General features: G+C 46.4%; 1 protein-coding gene across 2 annotated transcripts in view; it reads right to left on the reverse strand.

Moving 5' to 3' along the window:
* The window catches only part of RRN3 (RNA polymerase I transcription factor RRN3), a 454,090-nt gene that overhangs the window by 141,773 nt on the left and 285,092 nt on the right, over positions 1–27,225 (reverse strand). For both annotated transcript variants that reach the window (XM_085632098.1, XM_085632099.1), the window contains exons 13-14: positions 22,318–22,448; positions 445–629 (exon numbers count right to left, since the gene is read on the reverse strand). In XM_085632098.1, coding sequence (XP_085488224.1) covers positions 445–629; positions 22,318–22,448 — 316 coding nt within the window. The remainder of the gene's footprint in view (positions 1–444; positions 630–22,317; positions 22,449–27,225) is intronic.

Genomic DNA, 27,225 nt, shown 5'->3' on the forward strand with positions numbered 1-27,225 from the left:
ACGCACTGTTAGAAAGTATCTTTCTTATGAGTCAGTCCCTTTCACAACTCTTTCAGTAGATCCCCCCCCCCCCCCCCCCCCCCAAAATGTCTTTTACATTGTGCAAATGTCCCGGTACATACAAACATATAAAACGCCCTAGGTCAGAGCAAAATACACTCAAACAGATCTGCAGAACAGCAGAGTCTCGTCCACCAATAAGGGGTGCCGGGGTTGTTAATCTGGGTACTCCACCTTTACCGATATGGGTGGGGGAGGTGGTCAATGGGTAGGCTCTCAGTAGATTATTATAATATTCCACCTGCAGCAAGCTTGGATTAAAATCTGTAGTTCAGAAAAGTAGAGGTACAGGCAGTTTTGTGGGATGACTAATACAAAGCCCTTCAGGCACTGGTAAAGAAATATGAAATATTTGCGCTTAGTGACAAAGTAATTTTTGCTCACCTTTTCTCAAGTTGCCTTCCAAAATCTGTTTGTGGCGAAATATAAAAGTGTAAAATACAGCTTGGCATGCAGAGTAAAAAGGTCCATGCAGAACTACATCACAGAAAGCTTTGTTTCCAGCATCCTGGTTAGCAATGTACGTGTGCAGCCAGTTAACGAGAAGATCTAGGCAAGCTTTTACAGTCCTAAGAAAAATAAAGTGAAACAAATGGTTACATCTTTGAAATATCCATTGAAGAATAACAGTTATGATGTGAAATCTAACAGCTACTTTTAATATACATTTTCCAAGATCTTTAAAAATCTGAATTAAGAGTAAATGTAAATGGTGGAAACCACAAAAACATGTTTTAATCAATCATGTTAGCATCCAATTAAGACATAACCAAAACATAAATTTCATTTTCAACATGTGATACATATTGTAAGAATTTAATACCAGGATGCTGGAATTTCAAGTTATTTTATTTTCCATCGAAATGAATCAGAAAACGAGACAATACACTTTGATAAACAAGTGCAATGGATCATTGATGGATGTCTCACAAAAAAGAGCCATCTCTTGAATCTCATCTGATGCGGAGTAGCTACCAAATACATTAATAGGCAATATGTTGACATCTTGGGCTTACTTCCCCCACACATCGACCCAAGTATTCTGAAGTGGGGCAGTTTAAATCATCAGAAAAAGGAGCTCTGAAAGATGAAAGCCACTAACCAATTTTGATGTTGCTTAAGTAGGTTGAAGGAAGGTGAAACTGTGTAGGCTGGCCATGATTAGGAGAATCGGTATTATAGCTTCAATGGTTAAATGGGAGATACACATTTCATTCAGTGTACCTGGCATACAAAGACCCAGCATTTAAACTAAATCTCAAAGCCTTCTTCACAGATGAAACTGTACTGATGTGTAATTTTAAAAGTTTGTGAGGCACCCACCAGAAACTGAATAAAGTAGGTGCTAAATGCAACCAAAAACCATAGCTGCAAAGCGCTTATGAAGGAGTTGCAAGGTCACTCCGAACAAACAAATTGTGAGGCGGGCCATTGTGTTGTGTGAAGTAGGGTGGAGTGTTTCAGGGCAAAGCATGCATTTCTCTCTTCATTTCATACACTTGGAAACAGTGCTTTCTAGGGAATATGGCCATGACACAAGCGGGCGGGGTCGGGGTCTTGGGCTACACTGGACTAAGGTTATTGTTGGAGATCTGAGATGTGGGGGTGGGTGGGGATGTACTGTGCATGTTCCTGTGTTTTGGTTGTGTTTGGGAAGATTTTAATTCACAAAATCCTGTATATGTATGCAGGCTAACTTGGCTCTACTATATGGCTAAAACCAATAAAATATGTTGTGAATTTTTTTTCTAAAGAATCCCATTAACCATGAACCCATGCCCACACTGGAACCCTCGAAACCAAATATATACACACACACACATGTGTACACTAAACCCAGTACACATATATAATTGTGTATTTATTTAAAATACTGTTAATTAAGAGAAAACTAAACTTTAATATCTCAAAGGTTTTTAACACAACTTTTTTTTAATTTTCAAAAACTTCAGTTTTCTATATTAATTTAAATTTACCATTAATCATTAAACTTATATATTAACTACATTTCAGTAAGTAGGTGTATACCAAATTAATTGCAGTTAACAGTAACAATATGCATGATATATGTGTGTTTGTATTATATATTTATGCTACAATAGAGAAAATAAATGTAGCCCAAAGATTACTTAGACCAACTGTACTAATAAATGCATATTTACACTTGTTACTAAAGTGCAAAAGTCAAATTTGAATTTATTACTAATGCAGAGCGAACTTGGAACAAGAAAAATCACTGATTACTGCCTCACAGGTTGCATACTATAAATGCTTTGCACATCTGAATAAACACATTACACTGTGGCAGTCACCATTGAGCAGTTCTAGTAGTTATACTCCGGTCTGATTTTCCACAGGAAGAGGGTTTTTTTTGTTTTGCTTCTAACTTTGGCACTGTTTAATGAACCTGAACTAAACTTTCCAAAAAATGCTCATCTACCTCAACTCCTTCCCCAAAACATTTATTTCTCATGTTAATTTGCAGTGGAAACTTTGCTCTCTGATACAGAAAACTCGAGAAGAAAATGTGGATTGGGCGCCAGTGTGTAGGGTTAACTTCCCATGGGTAGTTAGCAACCTGGAGCATCCTACTGCCAACACCCCAATGAAAAGGCCATGATCAGCGAGGGGTTGGCCGCCCACAGGTGGGATGGTTAGTATTAGGTCCGGGCTGCAGGCTATTATCCTTCTGGGAATGGCCGAAGCCCATGAACAGCTGTTAGTTAGCCCGTGCAGAGACACTGGCTGAAGATTGCTAGAGGGATTTGGCCATACACTCAGCTTAGAATATTATCTAAAAACCCAGGAATTTACTGCGAAAAAAAGTTTAAAGTGATGTTATAGTTCGGTATGGTAAGAAGGTGTTAGCTTACTTTAAAAAACACAAAAAACAGTTGTGAGTGAAGTAATATGTGAGGTCATAAGCAGTGCAAGGTGGGGCACAATTTGTAGTTAACTCATTAAGCTGTAATTGGTCAATTTCATTTGTTTTTTAAGCATTAGTTTATTTCTCTCATTTTAATATCTACCTATAACATCACTTTGCATTTTGTTTTCACTGAAAAAAGGTTGCATATACATGAATATATATACACATATACATACATATAAATATATAAAAGTAACCTACCTTTTAAGCAGATGATGGCAAAATAAAGGCACGAAGACTTACCTGCGATGTAAGGGCTCCCAATGTAACTCCTGCAATGTAGGACTCCCAATATAAGGCCTGTGAAGTAATAGTAGCAGACCAAAGCATATGCTAAAGAGGTACCTGAGCTTGGAACGGGGGCAAATGGTAGGGAGCCCTTACATTTTTATCGCATAGTATTTAGGGCTTCATGTGGTAACAAGGACAATGTCCTAGCAAAAATGATCATGGTCTGTTTAAGTGTCCAACGTTGGGGTGCTCGCCTATATTTGTGCAACAATGAGTGCAGCGTTTGAAAGCTCACTTCTTGGGGCATCACTCTTTTTATGAAGGCACATGGGTATGAGTTAAATTAGCATGAGGAACACGCTGATCACTAGTTATCCCAACCAGCAAGAGGTTAATACAGGGATGCGTCGTGCCACCCCTGTTTTTCAACCGCTACACTGCCGACCTAGATCAAATGATGCAAATGCATTTCCATCAAAACTGTGCCCACAACATATACTCAATACGCAGATGATATGATCTTTCCAAAACCATAAGATCGCTGAAGCAGGTGGATTATTACAAAAAATATATTCGCCTACTGGTTAATGCTTTCAAATGAAGAGCATGATTTTCAGTAAAGGACATATAGCCTCCCACATATGGTACTTAGGCTCACATACAAATTAACTGAATATCTACTTTTACCTGGGGGTTTGTCTTTGCTACATTCGCTCTGCTGACTTCTATATAATGTCTAGCAGGTAGAAATCGCGCTATAACTTACTCATTCTGTTGACTATACAATAACGGTTACATATAAATATTAGATTTTTATTCCTTAGCAAAGCAGTTTTCTTTGTAGCAGACTTGGGGCCTGATTACAAGTTTGGCGGGCCTGAGACCGCCGTATCCGTGTTGGCAGTCTGACCACCTCAACCTGGACGGTCCGACCGCGTATTAAGAGATTGTCCGATTGCAGTTTGAACAATCTCCGGCAAACTGTTGAGACCACCTGCCAACTCCGACCACGGTAGCCATGGGAATGGGTCAATGAGGCTGCGGGAGGCTTGGACTGCCAGAGAAGCTGTTGGCCCAATTAAGAGTAGCTTTACAGCCGACGTGACAATGGCGGCCCAACCACCACATCTGAGACTGTGAAAAGAGAAGTATATAAGGGCTAAAGACACCTCTACACGTCTTCTGCAGTCATGGAACCCATCGGACATGTCTTTCCGCTGCTGTAAGTCACACAGCTACCAGTTTCCATAGACTCCTCAGCAAAAAGATGCCCCACTATGGACCAGGCAAGGGAGTCGGGGTCCCTAAGTAATTTGCACATTACCAGGGACCCTGTCTGGTATTGTTTCAGAAGAATTATCAAAAATACATGTATAGGATGCCCTCATATGCTCAAATGCTTGTACTCCACAGACACACTTTACACAAATGAACATGTGTTTGCAACAAATTATATGCACGGATACTGATGTGTGCATTATTTTGTATTCCACAACAGCCCTGTCACTTCAACTCTAACCAGGATGCTAGACGGCTTTTGCCCCTTCTCAGATGTCTGCCAAGTTACAACTGATCTTCATACATCATGCAGGTTACCATTTGTCAAGTGGTGGTAAAGTGAGATTGAAGTGACTACAACTACCATGACACCCTGTCACTGCAACTCTAATCAAAATGTGTCGCTGTGGAGGGCTGTGTGGTTGCGGAGGGCTCTGTGTCTGTTACTGTTGTATGCAGGTATGAGTGTGGCTGTGGAGGGCTCGGTGTCGGTTGCTGTGCCATCTGTGGGCATCAGTGTGGCTGTGGAGAGCTTTGTGTCTGTTGTTGTGGTACCTGGGGGTGTGCTGGGGTGGTGAGGGGGTGATTGTCTGCTGTGTGCATGTATGTTTGAGTATTTGGATGTTTTGTGTTTGTGCGTGGTGCTCATGTCTGATGAAGTGTGTGCATGCTTAGGTGTGCTTGTGCTTGGGCTAGGAATGGGAATAGGGAATTTGGATGGGGAAGGGGCAGGAGGTGGGGTGGAAGGTTGGGGTGGGTGGAGGGCTGCCGTGAGGGAGGAGGCCAGAGCCTGAAAAGATCTCTTTAGGCCAGACATAGCGGTGTGAATGCTTTCCAGGTAAGCAACCATCTGGCTCAGCTGGTTGCATTAGGATGGAACTCTGGATGGCATTAGGGGAGCGGGAACAGCTAACTTGTGTGGGTACAACAGGGAGGGTGGCGAACAAGGAAGAAGGTGGTAATGAACCTGTTGGGTCCACCACCACTCAGGAGTGTCCACCGGAGGAGGACTCAGATAATGATGAGCTTGTGCTGCTGTCCTCCGTGACACTCCTCACACCCTCCTGGTCACTGGGTCCCTCCGTCTCTGAAGTCTCATGTCTGGAACCACTCTGACCAGGTATGTTCCCACCGACGTCGGCCTCTTCTCCACCGCTTGCCATGGACGTAACGGAAATAATATGTAATGTGGGTTTATTGCAACTGCGTTTCCACACCTGACCATCACAAATCAACAGAAAACATTTAAGAAGTACACACATCACACCAGCTTCATGGTATAGGCTTCAAATTTAGCATGAGCACATGCATGCATGCTACATAACCTGCAAACAGTTGGGTCCACTCATGTCATAATCCCAGACTGGCCCAAATGCATTGATAGAATTGTCTAAACTCCACCCTTATGTCCAGACTAGGATAGTTGATATCCTTGCATACTTTGGCACTTGTAGAACACATTGTAAAAAGTTGTAACCAAACAGGATGGATCCATGTGTGAGATTTACAAATCCCAGAATAAAACAAATCTAACTATTACCCATAACACATCATGATGTTACGAAGGTCAAGGTGAACATCAATGTACCATCAAATAGGGTTGCGGCAGACATCATGGCACATGCAAATGGTCACTGATGACACTTTGGAGTCCAAATTAGATCATATGTCCACTACCCGAAAAGTCAAATGAAAGCTGGATACATGTAGTTTAGCTATGTATCACATTTAGCAGATAATGTTCCCTGAACACAATGAGGTCCAAGCATTTGGGAGATCAATACTATGAATTCACACAGCACAAGACTCCATATAACCATATGCACATCGCCAATCCTGCCTGGTACAGGTGATGACACCAGTCATAGGTGGTATATCTACAAGACAATATAACTTTGAAGGTTTTGGGTGTCCCTGAACATCTATGACATGAAGATGTGGGATGACTCTTTGGTACTGCATACTCAGATTGCCTTGTAAGGATCAGTGTTGACACTCACATATGACTCCTACAGTTCTACACCTCACTCCCAGTCAGTGAATATGTGTTATTAAACACTATTGCAGATGAACCATCAACTGGCAAATACACACTGGCCAACATGTAGGCACTAATGCTGATGGCACCAGTGATGTTTGCACTCTCATTTCACTGTATAATGAGTACTTACCAACGGGAACTGCTGTACAGTTACTGCATGTACTGTGAACTCTATGGCATGTCAAATGCAATAGGGCCACTGTCACATGAGCGACAGTAATGAGGGACCATCACTCCTCACACAAGAAAGACAAGTTACCTGTGTTTTACAATGGTCACAAAGATTTACTGAAAACATGAGATGATTACTCGCTTCACTCAGCCAGGTGTCTGCTCAAAAAAAGAAAAGTGGATGTAGACAGGAGCTATTGTGTTCTAGGTCAGAACGGCAATAGGCACAGCACAGCAGCATGAAGCTACTACTACGCTTACAATAACAATAACTCATCATGTGTATGGCACATGGGCCACCACCAATATGGCTGGTGAAATGCCTACCTGTAATACTCAAAGTTCACAATTTAACACGGCCAGGACCACCCCCCACCCCCCCGTAGCTGCTGTTGGGCCTTCAACTGCCCTTTAAGCTCCGGGTAGGCCACCGCCAGTATGTGGGCCATCAGGGAGGTCCGGATCCGGCGCACACCACTTCCACATTGGGAGGACTTCGCTAGCTGGACCACCGTGATCTGGGTCCAGTACCGCAGGTCCTCCCACCTCTTTCTGCAGTGGGCACTACACCGATTAAAGACCACCAGGGTCTGCACCTTCTGGGCGATGGCTCTCCACATGGCCTTCTTCCGATGGGCGTTGACCTGTATGGATGTAATAGATATAGACACAGATTGTAACTGGACGTTTGAGGATAACTGTCAGCTTGATACACTTTGTTGACATGTAGCACAAGCACTCGTCAAAAATCAAATACTCCATGTGTCCATGTAACATGCTAAGCACAACTAAAGCATGGATACACACTTTTGTGGTCATCTGATGACTAACCTCAACCTGGTCATGATCTACACTGACTAAGGCAGCCCACTAATATCATGTAGGCCAGGGACATCCTACATGGAATGTGATGTGAGGTACCATGACACACAGCACACCATTTAGACCTTCTGAAGGGTAAACTATGTGTGTTTGACTATCCAGACACCTTTACTGCTAGGCCCATTGTATTGATGCATACGGTTCATAGAGGCGAGTACCATAGTATACACAACATCCTACGACTAAGGAGACAAGGTAAGGGCTGGTATGTGCAACACTGAGAGCTACCTCTCTGCCGGATGTGTGTACATGTAAACTACTTATTGGAATATCCTAGTAATTCTAAATACGTTTGTGTGATTTGTACTGGCATCACAGGACACCCCTTTTGCCATATGTGGCACTGTAACAGAGATAACAATCGAAATGCCATTTTATGTGTTGTATGATAGGGAATAGTGTAGCCAAGCAGATGATTCGCATTTCTAAATCTAGACAGAAGTAACGCAATATCTACACTTTTCAGGTCTCCAGTGTGCTATAGGGCTGTACAACAGAAGCAACAGTATTAGAAAAGTGTTAACAGACCTGTGTACGGGGACAGTTATTAGAGACAGATACACATTGACACTGTGGGCCAATGGAAATAAGTATCAGGTCAAGGGGTAACTTTCTAGGAACATCCATGGATCAGCAGGTCTACAGGGACATTACTCTGTGCCTCAGTTCTCCTGCATGAGCAACTCTGGCCCAGGCTGGGCCATGGCACAGACTGCCCACATATCATTGGCAGACCTTGATCTCTTCAGGCTGAGGCTACATCTCCCACATGAACCTCACATTTCCACCAATTCTATACATAAAAGTGAAACTTCTGCCCATCTCATATGTAAACATATGGTTGTGTGGCACTCAGAAAGGGTCTGTGAGGTATAGCTACCTCCCAGACAACTGTCTTACAAAGTCTGATGTGGGCAGAGTGATCTGTGGGATGGTACACTTGGCTAACATCCTCAAATGCGTATAACAGTACACAGACATGGCTCATGGTGTGAAGCCTATACATAACTATACACATATACCATGATGTGATTTGAGAAGTAATTGTCGCTATTATGAACTTGAACCCTGCATAGATAAATGCATGCAACACGAGTAGAGATCACCCTTATCACACTTTCCAATGGTGGCCTTCTTGCCACAAAGTACAGGGCCCCATAATCCATTACATGTGTGTCCTATGTAGGGGCCACGCAATGTATGCAATCAACATAATCTTACACTCTGACACGCAGACGCACATTGTGGCCTATGGGAATATAAAGGAAGCAGTTAAATAGAGTCAAATATGTATTGGACATAATTACCTGTTCCTCTGGTGAGCCAAAAGATGATCATACAGGGGCAAAACCTCATCCACGTGGGTATCCAGCTCCTCTGGAGTGAAGGGACTGGCCTTCTCACCTGCAGTGTGTGCCATGACTGCTCCCAGAGACAGCAAACAGCAGCTACAATGGAGGAGGTGCTGACAGCAGCAATGTCAGCATACAAGTACGTCACGTACGTTGTCATCAGCGTCAGCGCACACAGCCATTGGACCGCGGCAGTCAGTATCCCCAACGTTAGCCTATGACTGCATCCACCGCCCATGCAACCGCCCACAGCGGTGGACGTACGCAAGCGGCGTACATTCCACATGCCCTATTAGCGAGGTCAAACATCTGCCATGTTAGCGGTTGGAAAAACTGTATTGATGATAGTTAAGTGCGTCACAACCACTACAAATGAGGGCAAACATGTTTACATTTGAAATGCTCTGTTCCCATATTTTTTCTAGTAAAAATATTCATCTGTGTAGTGAATTACTGTGCACATAGGCAAAATGTGCGCAGAGCACTGTACACCGTGGTTGGGGGTATTTCACATGAAATGTTATGGTTACTCTGCACGCAGTGGCCAAAATAAATGTTTGTGTTACTCCTCACATAGGTACCCAAGGAGAGGAAGGAGACGCCAGGCTCCAGTGTACCGCCCATTTCCAGACCCTCAGACCATGGAATACCGACATGTGATCCATACGTTTTGTTTGAATCGTCAAAAAAATACTGGACTTATGTCATCAGTTGGAGCCTGACCACATACCTCACATCACTTATCCTACATCAATCCCACCACTTGTTAAACTCATGTCAGTATTGCAATTTTTGGCCACAGGCTCGTTTCAATTCACTGTCGCTATTTCAGGTGGAATGTCACAACATATGTTCGGTCAGTTACTCCAAGAGCTGCTAGCAGCACTTTTGAGACACGTGGACAGCTACATCCAGCTCCCCAGACGTGAGGATTTAGCCACTGTGAGGGCAAATTTCTATGCTTTTGGTGACATCTCACATGTGACTGGATCCATTGATGGCACACATATTGCCTTAGTGCCACCACAAGCCAGTTAGCAAGTGGACCGCAACAGGAAGCACTTCCATTCTATCAATATGCAAGTTGTCTGCTTAGCGGATTTGACATCTCAAATGTTTGTGCCCCGTTCCCAGGATCTGCTCGTGATTCCTTCATACTGTGGAACAGCACCATATCACAGATGATGTCACAACTACTTTCGGAGGAGGCCTGGCTTGTAGGCAAGTGAGATCTGTCCTAACATTGTGTGGGTGATGTCAGGTAGCATGTTCTGAACGTGTGTAACTCATTGTTGCATTTTTTTCCATCATCCATATAGGAGACTGAGCGCATCCCAACCATCCATGGTCGTTGGCACCACTGTGAAACCTACTACATCAGGGGAAGTACGCTTCAATGAGGCCCATGGAAGAACATGACGGCAGTGGAGTGGGATTTTGGGCTTCTGAAAGCCAGATTCAGATGTCTGGATAAGACTGGGGGAGCCCTCCTCTACTCACCCGGAAAGGTGTGCAAGATCACTGTGGGCTGCTGCATGCTCCACAACATTGCTCTGTGACACAACATCCCTTGCATTTGAGAGGATGCAGGCTATAAAGAGCCACCAGATGAGGAACCCGAAATGCTAAATGATGATAAGGGTGAAGAGGAAGGAGCTGGCTTGCATCAGGATCTCAACTGAAACTACTTCTCCTGAGTGTAAGGTAAGTATGGTGTGGGATGTGATGAATGACTATAATTGCAAATCTTGTGGTGATGATGTAAGGAGCATGTTAATGCTACATACTAGGAATATATGCGTCTGGAAATATCGGAGTAAAGGTGTTTGTATTGTAAGTGTAGCTGTGTTGCGCTGTAAATGTTGTCTTAGACTGTGTTCTCTAGCAGTTGACAATGTGATGTGTGCTATATGTATGGTTCATTAGCTAATCTCTGTGTGTTGTTCTGTTTTAGGTACCTTCACCATGGCATCTTCATTTGGACAATTCAGAGTTGTGACATTAGCAGGTATATGATGCTGTTTAGATATACAAAGTGGATATGGATTGGCCCTGGGAATGTCGGTCACAGAGTTTGGGTGTACAAAGCCGGTACTAAGACAGCTTGCACAGCGATAGGATGGACGTTACGTGGCTTCCATTGGACTTGTTCCTTGTGGTGTTTTGGTCCTAATACAATATGTGTGCCATCATGTTATCCAACACAATACTGTGTTGAGCCCAATTCATGCTAGTCTCCCTTCACATTGGCGAATTGCTCATTATGTATGAACTGCATGTAGCTGTTGATGTGGCTCCTCACTGTAGGCCAAAGCACTTGTGCCACATCACTGACATTTGTTTGTGACATTCAACCATATGCGAGCAACACTGGATTGGAATCACCCTGTGGTCAGAAACTGCTGTACTGACGTGTCTGTTTATTTGATGTAGAATTCCTTTTGTGAGGTTGGCAATATGGCTCCAGTTGATAATGTAGACCGAAGTTATTGTTGCCTATTGTGTAGGATTTTGTTAAATGTGTCCCCTCCTTCCATGTTGTGAAAGTCTTCAACTGATTAAGTGATCACGGACATAGATTAACAGAGTCGTGTATTCATTGCTATGTTTCGGACATCATGTCAGCCTATGATTTGAACAATGGAATAAAGATGTTATCAGAGCAGACACTTGAACGTATGCGTTGTTGTGACATGGTAGTGATCCCGAGTTGGACATTGTTTACATACAACATATTCCTGCTTCCATAAGTCACTAGTTTTGACATTGCAAAGTTCACATGGTAGTACATTCACCTTGTTATATGTGAGAATTAGAACAGGAGACAATGATTTGGTGACGTGTGCTTTTTAATCAAGTGAACAAAGATAAGGAAATTAACAGTACAAACAAAAAGTGAAATCTTCAGTCATTGTGGATGAAACCATTGTAGCAGAATATAAATGGTCTGGAGTCCAAAGTCCAACATACTCCTCCCATCAGATATGGAAGAGTGGGCAGGAACAGTCCATAAAGTGAAGGTGTAGCACACATAGGGGCACATTAGGGCAAAATTTCTTCCTGGCAGAGGTCGGTGTCTTGCCATCCCCACCTTCTGGATTTTTGGGTGGACGTACCCTCCTTTTGCCAGAGGGGGGGGGATCCGCCGCTGCGGCGTATGGGGCACGTGAAGGTATGTCCTCCTCAGATAGTGCCTCCCTTCCTTTGGCTGCGGCAGATATTGACGGCCTGGATGTTCTTTGAACACAGGAAGGGTAAATGCAGAAGGAAAAACCCCGCAGCACCCCAACCAGGGAGGCCATATTGGTGTTGATGCTGGCCACCCTAGTGTGTATGCCTCCTGGTAGGTGTCCCTCTGCAGCTCTTTAATTTCCCGTACTTTGGTCAATACCTAGCCCATGACACTTTGGAAGTCCTGGTAGACTCCTAGTCCCAGGACTTGAGAGATGGCAGCCTGGGTGTCCGTGGGCCCCTGTGGGATCACTCTGTGAGCCCACACCTACCCCCATGGGCCTGTGACCTAGGCACACATTGCACCCTCCCACTAGGTCTTGGTTCCTCAAAGCCTGGGCTGGTGATAGCTGGCTTAGAATCCAGGACTGGATGGTACTGACTGTGCTAGGTGCACAGGTTGGGGGTGCAGTGGTTGGCTGTGTTGTTGCAGCTGTGGTGGGAGGAGTTGTGGGCACAGTGAGCCCCACTGTAGCAGTCTGCCCAGATGGGCCAGGACCATCATCCACATCCACCTCTTCCGGAGCTTCGTCATCACCGAGGGCTTCATCCTGGGACAGTGCAGAACTCTTTTCGATTTCCAACCTCTGTGCAGGGGCTGTGGCGGATCGACCTGTAGAGAAATAGAGAACATTGTTATCGTGGAAGTGAGGTATCTACATCAACATTGTTTGTGTAAAAGTAAATGGGGACCTAAAATGCAACAAAATAGAGATCAGTGTTGTCATCTATTTGCGTGGAGTCGAAGTTGGTAACTAGACATTCAATAGATGTAGTAGTTTTAATCTGCTCATTAGGTGTGCAGATATGTGGCATTTTGGGTTTAGGGATTGACATGACATCTCCAAAACTCTGCTTCAAACACAGTGTAGTCATAACGTGTATGTGTCCATTTCAAGGCCTAGTTGTGTATAATACAAGAAGACACACAGCTAGGTTACATATTTAGCATTGTTCATCATGTGAGGAGTGCAGAGTCAAGGAGTCACCTGGCACTGCAAATCAGCTGAGGTTCCATCATGGCTTACATATATTAGGGGCACATCGTTGTTAGGGTGCCACTCATGCCATCAGTATTTTCAGCTGATGAGACCAGGCATCATGAAGCAAAGTAGTCAGACATATCTGAGTGGAGCATTATTTGTCCATTGCACAGTCCATGATGAGTGAAGATCAGTAGCAACATGGAGACAATAGAGAAGGGGCAAATGCAGTCTAGCATCTTTGTTAGATTTGCAGTGATGGCAGATGTAGTCACCTCAATTGCACCCTACCAAGACTTGACAAATAGTAAGCTGCATAATGAGTAAAGAGCAGGTGTAACATGGTAGACAAGTGAGAAGGAGCAAAAATAGTCTAGCAACTTGCTTAGAGTTGCAGTGACAGGGCCTCTTAGTAGTTGTAGTCACTTCAATCTCACTTTACCAACACTTGACAAAAAGTTAGTGTACCATACCTGTTGGCAACGTGCATTTGGAATGGACCATACATTTAAATATTCACACATTTCATGGGTCCTGGATTGATATATTTATGGTACTCCACTTACCAGACAGCATAGCAACATGTGCAACGTCACAGAGTTGGATACATGTGCTCTAATATGCAACAATACACATTGAAACAGACAAACCAACGTCTCAGACACTGAGTATTGCATGTTAGAAAAGATAGAGAACACAATAGCAATAGCAGAGCAAACAGGACATTGTGATATTGTGCAGTTTATTGATGTGTAACTTACCAGAGTCCACGCCCCCAGCAATTCCTGTCAAGCCCTCAGGATGCAGGATGGCCGAAACCTTCTCCTTCTAGGGAAAGAATTGTAATGGTGCGCTGGGAGAGGCCACCGCCGGTCCTCAGCCTCCACGTGGTGGTTGTTGTACCAGGTACGCACTCTCAACCTGAGGTCGTTCCACCACTTACTAATCTCACCATGTGTGCGCAGGGTGTTATCAACAGCATTCACTCTGTTGAATATCTTGTCCCACGTTTCAGTTTTCCTACTGAGAGGTGTATGCTGGCCTGGGAACCAAAATGTGTAGCTCTACTCAGTGAAGTGTGTTTTTTTTAAAGGAAAAATAAACAAGTGATACAGGTAAAAGGGTGCAAACAAAAATTACAGGTGGTGAAGTGCTAAATGGGCAGATAAAAAAAGGGCTGCCTGTCTTGTGGGCTGCAGTTGGGAAGCAAAGGACACTGTTCAGAGATGGGGTGTATTTTATAGTGCGAGTTGCAGGTGTGCCCACCTGTCCAAAATACATCAGCTGTGTAGTTTTAAAATCCAAACAATGGTGACTGTTGTGATGTTTTTTACCGTGCATACCACGGAGGTCTACTGCCGTTGGTAACCGCCGTTTGCTGACCGCCGCTGGGAGACCGCCAGTACGACTGTGTTGTCGCAATATGCTCAGCGGGTAGACCGCCGACCTGACAGCCTTGGTGGACACATCGTCAACATTGCAGACTCCGCGGTCCTCGGCCACGGTCAGTGTTTCAAACAGCACAACTCAAAATATGGTGGGCAGTAGACCGCCAGCACAGTGGTGTAGTAGAGGACGCGGAGGCAGCATTCGGGCGGTCTGACTTCCAAACTCGTAATCAGGGTCTTAATGTTCTGCATGTCTAAAAAGCCAGGAGAGAGTATGAATGAATGAATGAAAGGACATTTGTAGAGCGCATGGCTACCCGGGAGTGTCCCAGCGCTATGAATATGATCAAGGACCAGAGTAAGTAATGAATCCCAGAATCCAGAATAGCGATCCTATTTATGTTTTCATAAACCAGTTCATTTTCACAAGGGGTAATCTGCATTTATCAGTGTTGTAACCAGTGCCCTGCCCTGCCCCTCTATGCTACAGAGACATTTAATGCATTTTTGGACTTTGAGAGTTCAAACAGGTATTCAGTTGTCTGTACACTGAAGATCAAAGTCAAGACATCTAGGCGCATAATACTGTTGTATTAAAAATTCCACACTGCAAGCACTTTTTTGTTACAATTTCTTTGTTGACACACTTTTGTATTTGATAAATGAACTGTTCATATCACTGTTACCCTCGGGTAACACCCATATTGGAGGAAGAAATGAAAAAGTTTCTTACCTTCTGTAATGCTCGTTTTTGTGGCTACTCCAACTGTAGATTCTTGAATATCCACAGATGCCAGATTGGATCCAGAAGATTTTTTACAGCATAGCCGCCACACACCAGTAGGTGACAGCATGTGGCTCCATGACATCCCAGGATCCGACCCAGGTCTGTTTGTTATAGTACCACATACCAGTGCTGTGGTTTGAGAGCACCTGAACCAACCTCCCTTTGATGGGCGGTAGGAAGGCTTTCAATGCCAAATGAATGACCGACAATACCAACAGGTTGATGTGGAGTCCGATTTCCACCAGACAACAGAGTCCTTGGATTTCCACCTCTTTCATATGACCTCCCCAAATCCAGCAGTGATGCATCTTTCATCCCTGTCCACTCTGAGTGGAGTAGGGAGAGGGATTTGCTGCTGTTCCAATTGCAGTCAGCAGTGCCCAATCCTGATTTGATGACATATTTTACATCATCCTGCCCATCCTGAATGGACTGCGCCAGGTTGGCATGGAAGAACAAGTTACTTACCTTTGGTAACAATTTATCTGGTAGAGACACAGTCTAGCCGCAGATTCCTTAACTTAGAATATCCTCCAGGCGCCAATCTGGATCTGGAGATTTTTCAGCAGTATCTCTGCGCGTCGGGGGGACGGAGTTGCATGTCTCCGTCCTGACGTCGTCCATAGATATGATGTCAATGGAGCCATATAAGTCCCTCCCGGCGTGCGGACGTCAGTATTCTACTGTGAAACTTGTCCGCGCCACAACGCGGAGCCACTAATAAAACTGAGTGTGTGGGAACAGTGTACCAAAAAGAGAGTAAAAATCTTTGAAACAGAATGACAATCAAGAATAAAAATGATGAGAAACATCATTGTGCATGATACAGAAAAACACTTCAGACTGTAAAGGACTGAAAGGAGAGAGCTGAGTGCTCGCCCCTAGAAACAGTCTCGCATAACCGAAGACCCATACCCTCCTATGAGGGAAAAACAGCAATGGAAATGAATGTTATGGTAAACAACAAGAAGTCTGCAGCCACATGAATGTGATGGTAATGGATAACAAGACTGACAACATGACTGTTATGGCAATTGACAACATTTGAGCAACAACAGAGAATGTGCAACCATACGCACTATATATGACCAATAGACTGTAGCACAGTCAAATAGACCCCAAACTAATGGAGAAAAAATATCAGGGGGGAGGGAGGGAAGAAGGACATAACCAATTTCCACACTGGAAAAGAACCAGGGTGCAAGAGTGTGGATGGATAAATGAGCCAAACACCCAATTGCGAGAATGGGTGGAGAAAACATGTAAAACAGAGTAAGACATCCTGACCTGGGAAGGATGTGAAGTAGACTAACACGCATGAAGACAGAGACTACTGGTAGGAAAATCAGTGGGTAAGAACCCAACCTGATAAGGTCCTCGTAGAGCACGGAGGATGGATGGGCGTAAGGAATCTGCAGCTAGACTGTGTCTCTACCAGATACATCGTTACCAAAGGTAAGTAACTTGTTTATCTAATAGAGACATCTAGTCACAGATTCCTTAATTTAGAATAGATATCAAAGCATTATTCCATAGAAGGAGGGTCTGCGACTGAAACCCACCAAGTTCCAAAAGCGGACTAATCTGTCAATAGGATTGATTAAAACGGGTGGGGACAGCAAGTGCAAGCGTGGCTGACACTAGACCGATGAAGCCCTGTGAAGGAGCAGTAACAAGGAAAGGCAATGGTAACACAGCCCGTCATAGGACAGTACAAGATGTCCCTTGTCCAGGAAAGGACAAAGGGAAATCACAGAAACCAGAATTGTCAGTGCACAATGGAAGAAAATCCATAAGCCTCCGTAATTCGAATTAAAAGCCAAACTGTGTGCAGGATCCCATGGATCTGCAAAAACAATGAAAGTCCCAGAGAAGGACAAAACAACATAACACAATGTACAAATGAATATGCACCACAGTGAATAACAGGTGTAGAGTCAGATGTCACCCCTGTAGAGATATACAAAACCATGACTACAAGGAGAGACCTATATGTGGATGATAGGAATACACATAAGCCAACAGTGTGAACCGTGGGAGCCACCCACACATATTCAAACTCATGAAACATAGCCCAGACATAACAGCCACGTTCTGTGTCGTCATTCCCACTCATCACCTGGTAGGCATACTGATCAAGTATGTTCAGAGGTACAGTTGGGAAAGGATACCGGCAGAAACCGGGCAGACACATAGGGCTCGCTCTCATAGGAAAAAAAGAGAGAGAGAGAATCTGGGATTAAGAAACCCCAGATACTGCAACATGGAAGAACCAGAGTATATGTGCCTTCTCGCAGTGTGTATAGATAGAACGAGATATATATATATATATATATATATATATCAGCCCCCGCTTGACGAATCCCCCCGAGACTTTTAGGGTAGGAGCGGAGCGCCCCACCTATTTTGAAAATTTCGCGAGGATTTGTCAATCGGCGCCAAAGTTATTCAAAATAGAATGTTGCGGATTTCCTATGGAAACATGGTCCCAACTATAACTATCTACTGGCGACCGCCAGTAGATAATATACATACACACACACACACATACAAAATATATATACCTATATATGAGGGAAACTGGTTTACCGTGTTACCCTTGCGTTTGATTCACCGCCATCACCAAGGGGCACAGAGAGGCAGCATTCCACAAAATAAGACCACACCAGGTTGTAGCTCCTTTGGAAATCTTTTTTTTTATTTTTTTGTTTTTCGCATTGTTTTCTTTCCATATAAAGTGCAGTCAGTGCATCAGGAGAAAAAATGACATATGCGTTTCGGGCCAAAAGCCTTCGTGTGGGTCCGGGTCCATATATGTACACATGTTTTTTTTTTGAAAGACAAGGAATGCCCGAAGAGCATGCCCAATACAAATACAGAAGCCTGCACAATAGGTACCAATGGCACCGATGTGAACCAAAGCAGAACATAGCAAACGTCAAAACATAGTGAATCACAATCATATACAGTCAGAAATAGGTATAGATATCCATATACAGAAACTGTATAAATGACTATGAGCATCCTTGAACAAGGAAACTGCTAAGCATAACATTGGCAGAGGCCCTGAGCAGAGGGACCTGAGCCCATGCCTGCCAAGGAACAGAGGAACCAGAGTCCCTGCCTGGGAAGGGAGTAGGAAAAAAAAGGGGGGGCACAAGACAATGTGCAGAGCAACATGTCTGGCGTAGAACCAACTGTCGACAAGGAAAAATCCTAAGAGGGTCTGAGCCATGAGGGAAGACCACAGACAGAAGCACTTCCTACCACCAGATATTGAAAGAGAGAAAGCAGCCAACACTGTGGCGCAGTTCGGAGCAGCAGGCACCGGTACCTGTGAATGTATGTGTACCCACATACCATGCCAGAACTGAAATCAGAATAGAAACTGTTCCGGAAGTGGAACAGAACAACATGCTCACAAGAAACTCTGGCTTACTGCTAGGACAACTAACATGGGTAGAAGGGCCAAAGGCAAGAAAATGAAGACATGAACACACCGGGGCGTGCCAGTCGTGGTGTAAACAAAACAATACCCTGGAGAAATCTGCACCACAGAGGCAGTAGAAAACTACGGACCAACCATAAAGGCAAACATGTAAGCTCCAAATAGAGCTATGTCACCCTTGTGGGTCTTGCCAGAGGAGAAGTTCCACAGCAGTAGGCCACCATAACGCGAGAAGCCTACAGTCGAAACTATAGGAAGACTACCCAGAGGGAAAGAAGAGGACACTCCTAAGTGGACCTCACTGAATCCTTTGGAAGGACCACCCAGGTACACCCACCACCCAGGAAGAACAGTTCCTGTGGCAGATAGAATGGCTATACAATAACCAACGAATATCCCACATAGGGTATGTAACATCCCTGTAAAAGCAATGGAATACCTCTCGAGACTAGATCGTAGAGAGGATTCGAAAATAAGAGCAGAAACAGCTGTCTAACTGTGCAGACCGGCCGTGAAATAACAGCTTGAACACGGAGACAGATACCTGAGAAAAGCATTGACAATGCTGCAACCAATGCAAACGAGATCAGATGTCCGCAACAAAGGACTGGAAGCAACGTGACTCACGGAAAATCAGAAATGAGACGCTGGACCGCTGAGTCTGCATGACGGTCAAAAAGGTAAGCTCCATCAAAGCGCAAATCTCGAAAACTCTCCTGAACATTTTCAGGAAAACTGCCATCACGTAGCCAAACATGGCGACGCAGAGCAACTGAGTCAGTGGTGTCCATGGCTGACCGAATTGAAAACAGCTCCAGTTCACAACCCCCTTGGAGTATCTGAACCAGAGCAGCCCAAGGGCCTTCCGGAAGAGAGGAAAGGAGGCGTTCAACCGAGTCCCAGAGGGCGAAAGTTGCTTGCGCAAACACGCAGGATGTGTTCAAGGAGCGAATGCCCAAGCTCGGGGATGCACATATATGTTGACCACACATCTCCAACCATCAAGACTCCCTAGTAGGTGGAAGTAACTAAGGAGAGGAGGAAGGCAGCGAGGCCGAGGCTGCCTGGACAACCAGCCCTTGAGCCCTAGGGTGGAAGGACAAACAGACAGGGTCATCTGGAGCCGGGCGATGACGATGTGCGATAGCACGATCCACAGGATCCCCCGATGAGGGCTGAGCCCAAGTCCCTAGAAGGATGTCATACAATGACTCGCCAAATGGCAGCAAGGGCTTGAAGTCTGCGTCGCCCTGGTGGAGCAGATCCAACAAGGGATCAGAAGGCAGAGAGACGGATGGAGGCTGGATCTGTAGAATGTCAGCAGCTTTGCGAACAACTCCTGCAAACGCTGCACTAGCCTCTGTGGCCATCCTAGGTGGCGACAGCAGATCATCAATAGGGGACGGCTGCAGGCTAACACGTCCAGCAAAAGCCAAAGACTCTGCAGCCCGAGGAGGACCAAGGGCCTGAAAGCCTGAGTTCTTACACCCTCTGTGGGGCCTGAAGGCGCACCAGGGAGAAGGGGTGACCCAAAGATGGCCTGCTTCACCATCTGGGACCTCCTCTTAGTTGCAAACCCTAGTGCAACCAAGGGTAGCAACCTTCTCAACAGTAGAAGGGAGCTCACGGATGTTTTATTGAGTATCCGAAGATGGAATCCACTATGATCCCAGAGTGGAGAGCTAGAATTATAGTCTCGAGGGTGATGATTGCAGTGCATGTGAATTTGTGTATCTGAAAAAATGTGATATTTAAATGTGCAAAAAATAACAATGATAAAAGTCTCAATGGAAAGTGGTTGGAACAATACAACCTACGATCACCTGTGAATCCTGAATAAGGTTTATTGTCACAGGACACTCACATTAGCGTGTAAATCAGGACTTCGTTGAATAAGGACAAGGACGAAGCCTGTCCAGGATATAAAACTTCTGTGAGGGCACCGGTTTTCCCTTCACCAGTAGGAAACGTGATTCAAACTCTTCAGATGACAAAAGCAAATAAGCTATCTCTTACTTTGAGAGGCTATTGAGAGGCCAGGACAAGTGCCCAATCCACTGGCTTCTAAGTAGAAAGTGTCATCATCATATTGTGGGAGCAATTCATCACCATCACTGAAAGCTAGTTGACTTTGGTCACAGTCTAATCTTAATTGTTGCCGTAGCGCTGAAGGGTGGCTCCTAGGTAAAGGCAGTGTTTTATCAGTCAGAGTGAACTAAGACCGTGAGGTGTACGGACTCTTCTGGGACATGACCTTGGTCAAGATGAATTTGTTTCGGAGTCAGACAAGACAATATGAACAGCACCCTCCTTCGCCGTTGACATGACACGAACCGGCATTGATCATTGCGCCGAATTTAAAGTTGGCTCCGGAGATTAACTCAAAAGGGGCACAGAGGACAGCTCTGCCTGCAGTAATCAGACTAGAACCCTCTGTGGATCCAAAGGCGCATCAGAGGGAGCTGGAAGAGGGCCAAAGATTTGCAACATGGCTTCTCTAAAAGCCTCAACACTTTTACAATGTCGCCAATGGCCCTAGATATTCAGTTTGCATTGGGATGAGCTTCAAAATCTACTCCTCGGCGGGGGGGTATCTTGAAGTCCCTGCAACTTCTCAGGAAGAGAATGGAGACACTAGGAATAGTCTCGATTGGCCTTATGCTTTCTCTTAGACTTCAACTTACCAGAAGAATCGGACTGCGACGATCACCTGTCATGGGAATGGCCCACGCCCTCGACTATGAACAAGAACAGCACTTGCACTACTTCTTTCTTGTTCTGCAATGTATATGGCTTCGCATTCCTGGATCGCCTTCGGATTCGTATGACTCACATGACTGAGTCGTGGCCTGAACCCAAACACCAGAGACACACCTCATGGGGGTCAGTCACAGACATCTGTTTGTGACAGTTCCTACAAGCTTTAAACACTGTAGTTTTAGGATGGGACATGTTGACGTGGAGCCACATAAGGACACCTACCAGAGCACGAGGCTATGCTGCAAAATAAATCTTACAGATCCAGTCTGGCGCGCCTGAAGATATTCACAAGGTGAGGAATCTGCAGATCAAATAATCCTTCAGAAGGTAGTTTTTGCTAGTTTAACAATGTAGTTTCCTTTTGAGGGGATTTGTTTTAGTTAAAGTGTCCAAAACACTTGTACAGCTACCCCTAGTGATCTCAGCATGTATTACTGAAGTTACAGTGTCGCTCTCCGCTTTTAAGAGATTTTCAAAAGCCTCGCATACACCTACTGTGATTCTATACATATGTGCTAGATCCTTTTTCATAAATAATGGTTGTGTCAACTGCTCTCCTGGGGGAATGTGCATTCTTCCAACTGAAGGTTGTTTACTGAAGGATGTGAGGGAGACACTCCTAAAGTTCACTATACTTGGTCAACCAAAGTTAGGAGTGGTAAGTGCTTCAAGCCCTCTAGGAACTTTTAGCTCAGTCTGCTGATTAGTGAAAAATACAAGCATTCCCAAGTATTTTTTGGGGCACAGAGAAGTGTAAAATAAATTAGACAACTTACACCACAGGAATAAATGTAGCTCTTGCAAGGAAACTCCCAATGTAACTAGCAGCAGTCTGCCGAATGACTGCAGGATTATTTGGATTTTGAAGTTTTTTCCAAAGATGCTCGAGAAAAGACTCAGCAAATCCCTGCAATAAGAAATGGAACATGTTAGAGTTACAAATTTAGCAGCATAGGAATTATTATTCTGTTACAGAAAGTGCACTTCATTCAGAACTCAATCACAGTTGCAGGGCTTTGAAAATGACCTCTGTTTATACGCTATGGGAAGAGTAAAAACACTGATGTTGGAAGCAGTGACCTCATCAGCTTATTTCAGATTAAACTGCAAAATCAGACAACAATATTCACCACTTAAGTGCTATCATGTGGGCTCGTAGTATATAGTACTGTGGATTCACATGTTCTGCATACCCCTGCCATCTAATGCTGGTTGTGGACATTTGCCAGTTGTTTTTGTTCAAAGAAGGTTTGACTAACAAGACTCTTAAATCCAGTATGAGGCCACAATGCACCAGTACAAAGACACAACCTCAGATTATTTTCCCACAGCAGGAGAGCAATGTGAGAGGAGTGTAGCGACATAAGACAGAAAGCATTGGCTGTACACTTTATAAGAGAAAAACATCTGTGATAATTCCCTACTTCCAGGGAGGTGGATGGACCCATGTGAAATTATAGCACAACAACCTACGAAATGATCAACTAATTTGCATACAATCTGCTAAGAGTTCCAAGTAATCAAGTTATACGATCTAAGGTGCCAGATGGCTAGATTCAACTGTTTGAGGTCTGGGTGTTTGAGGTGACGCAGATGCTGAGTCAGGGGATCCAACCTCAGTTGTAATTTTTCCTGTGGATGCACAGACATCTGTAGTAGCATCAAGAACCAAGATTGTCTTGAACAAGCAGGGACACTAAAATGAGGGTCATAGACTCTTGCCTTGTTTTCCGCATAAGTTATGGCACCAACGGCAGTGGAGGAAAAGCATAGGCAAATATCCCTGACCAGTTGACCCATTGTACACTGTCCATGGACTCTGGGTATGGGTACCTGAAAGCGAAGTGTTAGCATTTTGCGTTTTTTGGGGTGGCAAAAAGTTCAATGGTGGGTGGGTGTTGGAAAGTGGGGTTCTGTTGCAGTAACCCGCCCACTACACTTTTTACCGAATTACTGATGCACGTTAAGTGTGACCTGGGTCCAATCAGGTTCCCAGGGCTTGTGTTCTTTCCCTAACCTGTACCATTGTTCCTACAATTGGCACAGCTCTGGCCTACCTGTAAGTCCCTTGTAAGGGGTACCTACGGTACCAAGGGACTGGTAGCCAGTGAAAGGCATGTATTATGCCACTCTCAGAGACCTCCCACCACAATCAATCAATCATAGCATTTGTATAGCGCGCTACTCACCCGGAGGGTCTCAAGGCGCTGGGGGAGAGGGGTCCGCTACTGCTCGAAGAGCCAGGTCTTGAGTTGCTTCCTGAAGGAGAGGTGGTCCTGGGTCATCCGAAGGTGGGTGGGGAGAGAGTTCCACGTCTCCACGCGGAGGCGTTCTGGATGCGTTGGAGTTTTTTCTGAAGTTTGGCTGTGGTTCCGGCGTAGAGGGTGTTCCCGTTGTCCAGTCGGCTGGTGACGAGCGCCTGGGTGACTGTCCTTCTGGTTTTGGTGGGGATCCATCGGAAGATCTTCTGGAGCATGCGCAGGGTGTTGAAGCATGATGATGAGACGGCGTTGACTTGTCTGGTCATCGAGAGGGAGGAGTCCAGGATGAAGCCCAGGCTGCGTGCGTGGTCCGTTAGCTCGGGAGTGGTGCCCAGGGCAGGGGGCCACCAGGAGTCATCCCAGGCGGAGGGTGATGATCCCAGGATGAGGACTTCCGTCTTGTCTGAGTTCAGTTTCAGGCGGCTATTCTTCATCCATTCGGCGACTTCTTTCATCCCCTCCTGGAGGCTAGTTCTGTCGGTGGCGGGGTCGTTGGTGAGGGAGAGGATCAGCTGGGTGTCATCCGCGTAGGAGATTATGTTGAGGTTGTGTTGGCGTGCGATGGCTGCGAGGGGGCTCATGTAGATGTTGAAGAGGGTTGGGCTGAGTGATGATCCTTGTGGTACGCCGCAGATGACTTCGGTGGCGTCGGATCTGAACGGGGGGGGAGGCGGACTCTCCGAGTTCTTCCGGCGAGGAACGAGACGATCCAATTCAGTGCTTTCTCTTGGATCCCGACGTTGCTGAGGCGCTGCACTAGGGTGCGGTGGCAGACGGTGTCGAACGCTGCAGAGAGGTCCAGGAGGATAAGGGCCGCTGTTTCGCCGTTGTCGAGCAGGGATCTGATGTCATCGGTGGCTGCGATCAGTGCGGTCTCGGTGCTGTGGTTTGCTCGAAAACCGGACTGCGAGGGGTCGAGGGATCCGTTCGTCTCGAGGAAGGCGGCGAGTTGTCTGTTGACGGTCTTCTCGATGACTTTGGCAGGAAAAGGGAGGAGCGAGATGGGGCGGAAGTTTTTGAGGTCGGTGGGGTCCGCAGTTGGTTTCTTCAGGAGGGCGCTGAGCTCGGCGTGCTTCCAGCTCTCCGGGAAGGTGGCAGTGTGGAAGGAGGTGTTGATGTCCCGGAGTTGGGGTGCGATGATGGAGTCGGCCTTGTTGAAGACGTGGTGGGGGCAGGGGTCGGTTGGAGATCCGGAGTGGATGGTGTTCATCGTGCGGGTGGTGTCTTCGGTGCTGACCGGGGTCCAGGCGCAGAGGGTGGTGGTGGGGTGCGTTGGTTCGGCGATTGGGTGCGTGGTTGGTGCGCCGAAGCTGTTGTGTATGTCGGCGATCTTGCGGTGGAAGAACGAGGCGAGAGAGTCGCAGAGGTCTTGTGAGGGAGTGATGTCGTTGTTTCCGGCGCTGGGGTTGGAGAGCTCTTTGACGATGCCGAAGAGTTCCTTGCTGTTGTGGGCGTTGTTTTCCAGTCTTTCTTTGAATGCTGTCTTCTTGGTGGTGCGGATCAGCTGGTGGTGCTTGCGGGTGGCGTGCTTGAGGGCGGTCATGTGGTCTGTGGTTCGGTCGTGGCGCCAGGCTTTCTCGAGGGTGCGGCAGTTCTTCTTGGAGTCCTTGAGTTCGTCGGTGAACCATGGGGCTTTCTTGCTGCCGGGTCTGCTGAAGGAGACATGCTTGCTGGAAGAGAAGACGGGGTCGAGCGTGTGGCCGGCGTAGTGGGTGGGGGTGTTCACCAGTTTCTTGAGTCCAAGGTTGGCGAGGTTGTCCAGCAGGGTGGTGGTGTTGCAGTCCTTGTTGTTCTCCAGGTGGAAGTTGAGGTCCCCTAGGAGGATGTAGTCAGCGGAGGGGAGGGCGTGCGGGCTGATGAAGTCTGCGATGTCTTCGCTGAATTGTGTGCGTGGTCCCGGGGGTCTGTAGATGAGGGTGCCTCTGAGGGTGGTCTTTGGGTCGGTGTGTATCTGGAAGTGGAGGTGCTCGGCGGCGGAGAAGGTGTTGTCTGATTTGGTCGTGATGCGGATGGTGTTCTTGTGTACGATGGCGATGCCTCCTCCGGTCTGGTTGACGCGGTCCCTCCGGGTGATCTTGTAACCGTCTGGGATGGCTGTGGCGATGTCGGGCGCTGAGGAGGCGTTCATCCAGGTTTCTGTGAGGAAGGCGATGTCTGGCGATGTTGTGTCGAGGAGGTTCCAGAGTTCGATGGTGTGTCTGTGGATGGAGCGGGTGTTGAGCAGGATGCACTTGAGGTGGTTGTTGCTGGAGGTCGGCTTGGCGGGTGTGGTGCCTGTCCGGAGGCAGGAGAACTTGCAGGTTCTGTAGGTGAAGGGTCCGTGGGCGCGTTTCGGGGTGGCTCGGTAGCAGGCGGGGTCCCGTCCGGCGTTGAGTGCGTTGAGGGTGGCGGTGTCGTAAGTCCGTCGTGTGGGCTGGGAGCTACGGGGACCAGGGGTCCTTGCGCTGGGCGCGGTCCAGGCACGGACAGACGGGCTTGCCTTTGGCGTGCCTTCGGAGCGCAATCGGCGCTCCCGCTGCGCGTGCTCGCTGCGCGTACACGTGGACTCCGCCATAAATGGCGAAGTGGGAGGGAGGAGCAGCTGGGAGGCGGGAGCGGGGCGGCGAATGGGGGTACAGAAATAAAAAGTGGGCGGGGCAACAGGGGAGCAGTGGCGGGGAGCGGTGACAAAGGTCACAGCTCACCACTGCGTGGACTCCGCCATAAATGGCCAAGTGGGAGGGAGGAGCAGCTGGGAGGCGGGAGCGGGGCGGCGAATGGGGGTACAGAACCATTCACCACTACCATAGCAGCCTACGTGTTTAGGTGCAGCTAAAAGTGAAGTCGACATGGCACACATCCCTGTGTGACATGCCTGTCCAGCACTGCATTAGGCATAGGTAAGTCACCCTTAAGGCAGGGTGCCCTATACCTCATGTGGAGACCTATCTGCTGACTTTACTGAATCCTGGGATGTTTGGTATCAAACATCTCAGAATAATAAACCTGCATTAATTCCAGTGTCAGATTTATTATTCCATGCACTCAGGGTCCCGTCTAAAGGGGGATCCCTGAACCAAACCAACTACTGGTGGGTTCCTGACTGGTGAACACCAGTCTGCCACCATGAGACAGGTTTCTGGGAGCCTTCGCTCCCAAGGTCTAGAAACAAAGCCTTTCCTGGGAGGCGGTGTTCACACCTCCCCCAGGTCAGGAAGAGCCATCTGTGGCAGGGGAGCTTCAAAGGTCTTGCCACCTCTGTAAAGCGACCCCCCAGTCTCTCCTGCTGTCCGGAGCAGGCCCCCTTCCTGTCTCACCTCCTTTTTCGTCAGGAACATAGGCGGGAAAATTAGGTACAGCCCAGGAGGTGTGCCCACCTCTGCCAGCCCCATCCCTCAAGTGGAGGAGGTGAGATAAAGCACACTTTTCAGTGCCCGCCATCTT

Source organism: Triturus cristatus, chromosome 10 (genome assembly GCF_964204655.1).
Source record: "Triturus cristatus chromosome 10, aTriCri1.1, whole genome shotgun sequence".
Classification (NCBI taxonomy): domain Eukaryota; kingdom Metazoa; phylum Chordata; class Amphibia; order Caudata; family Salamandridae; genus Triturus; species Triturus cristatus.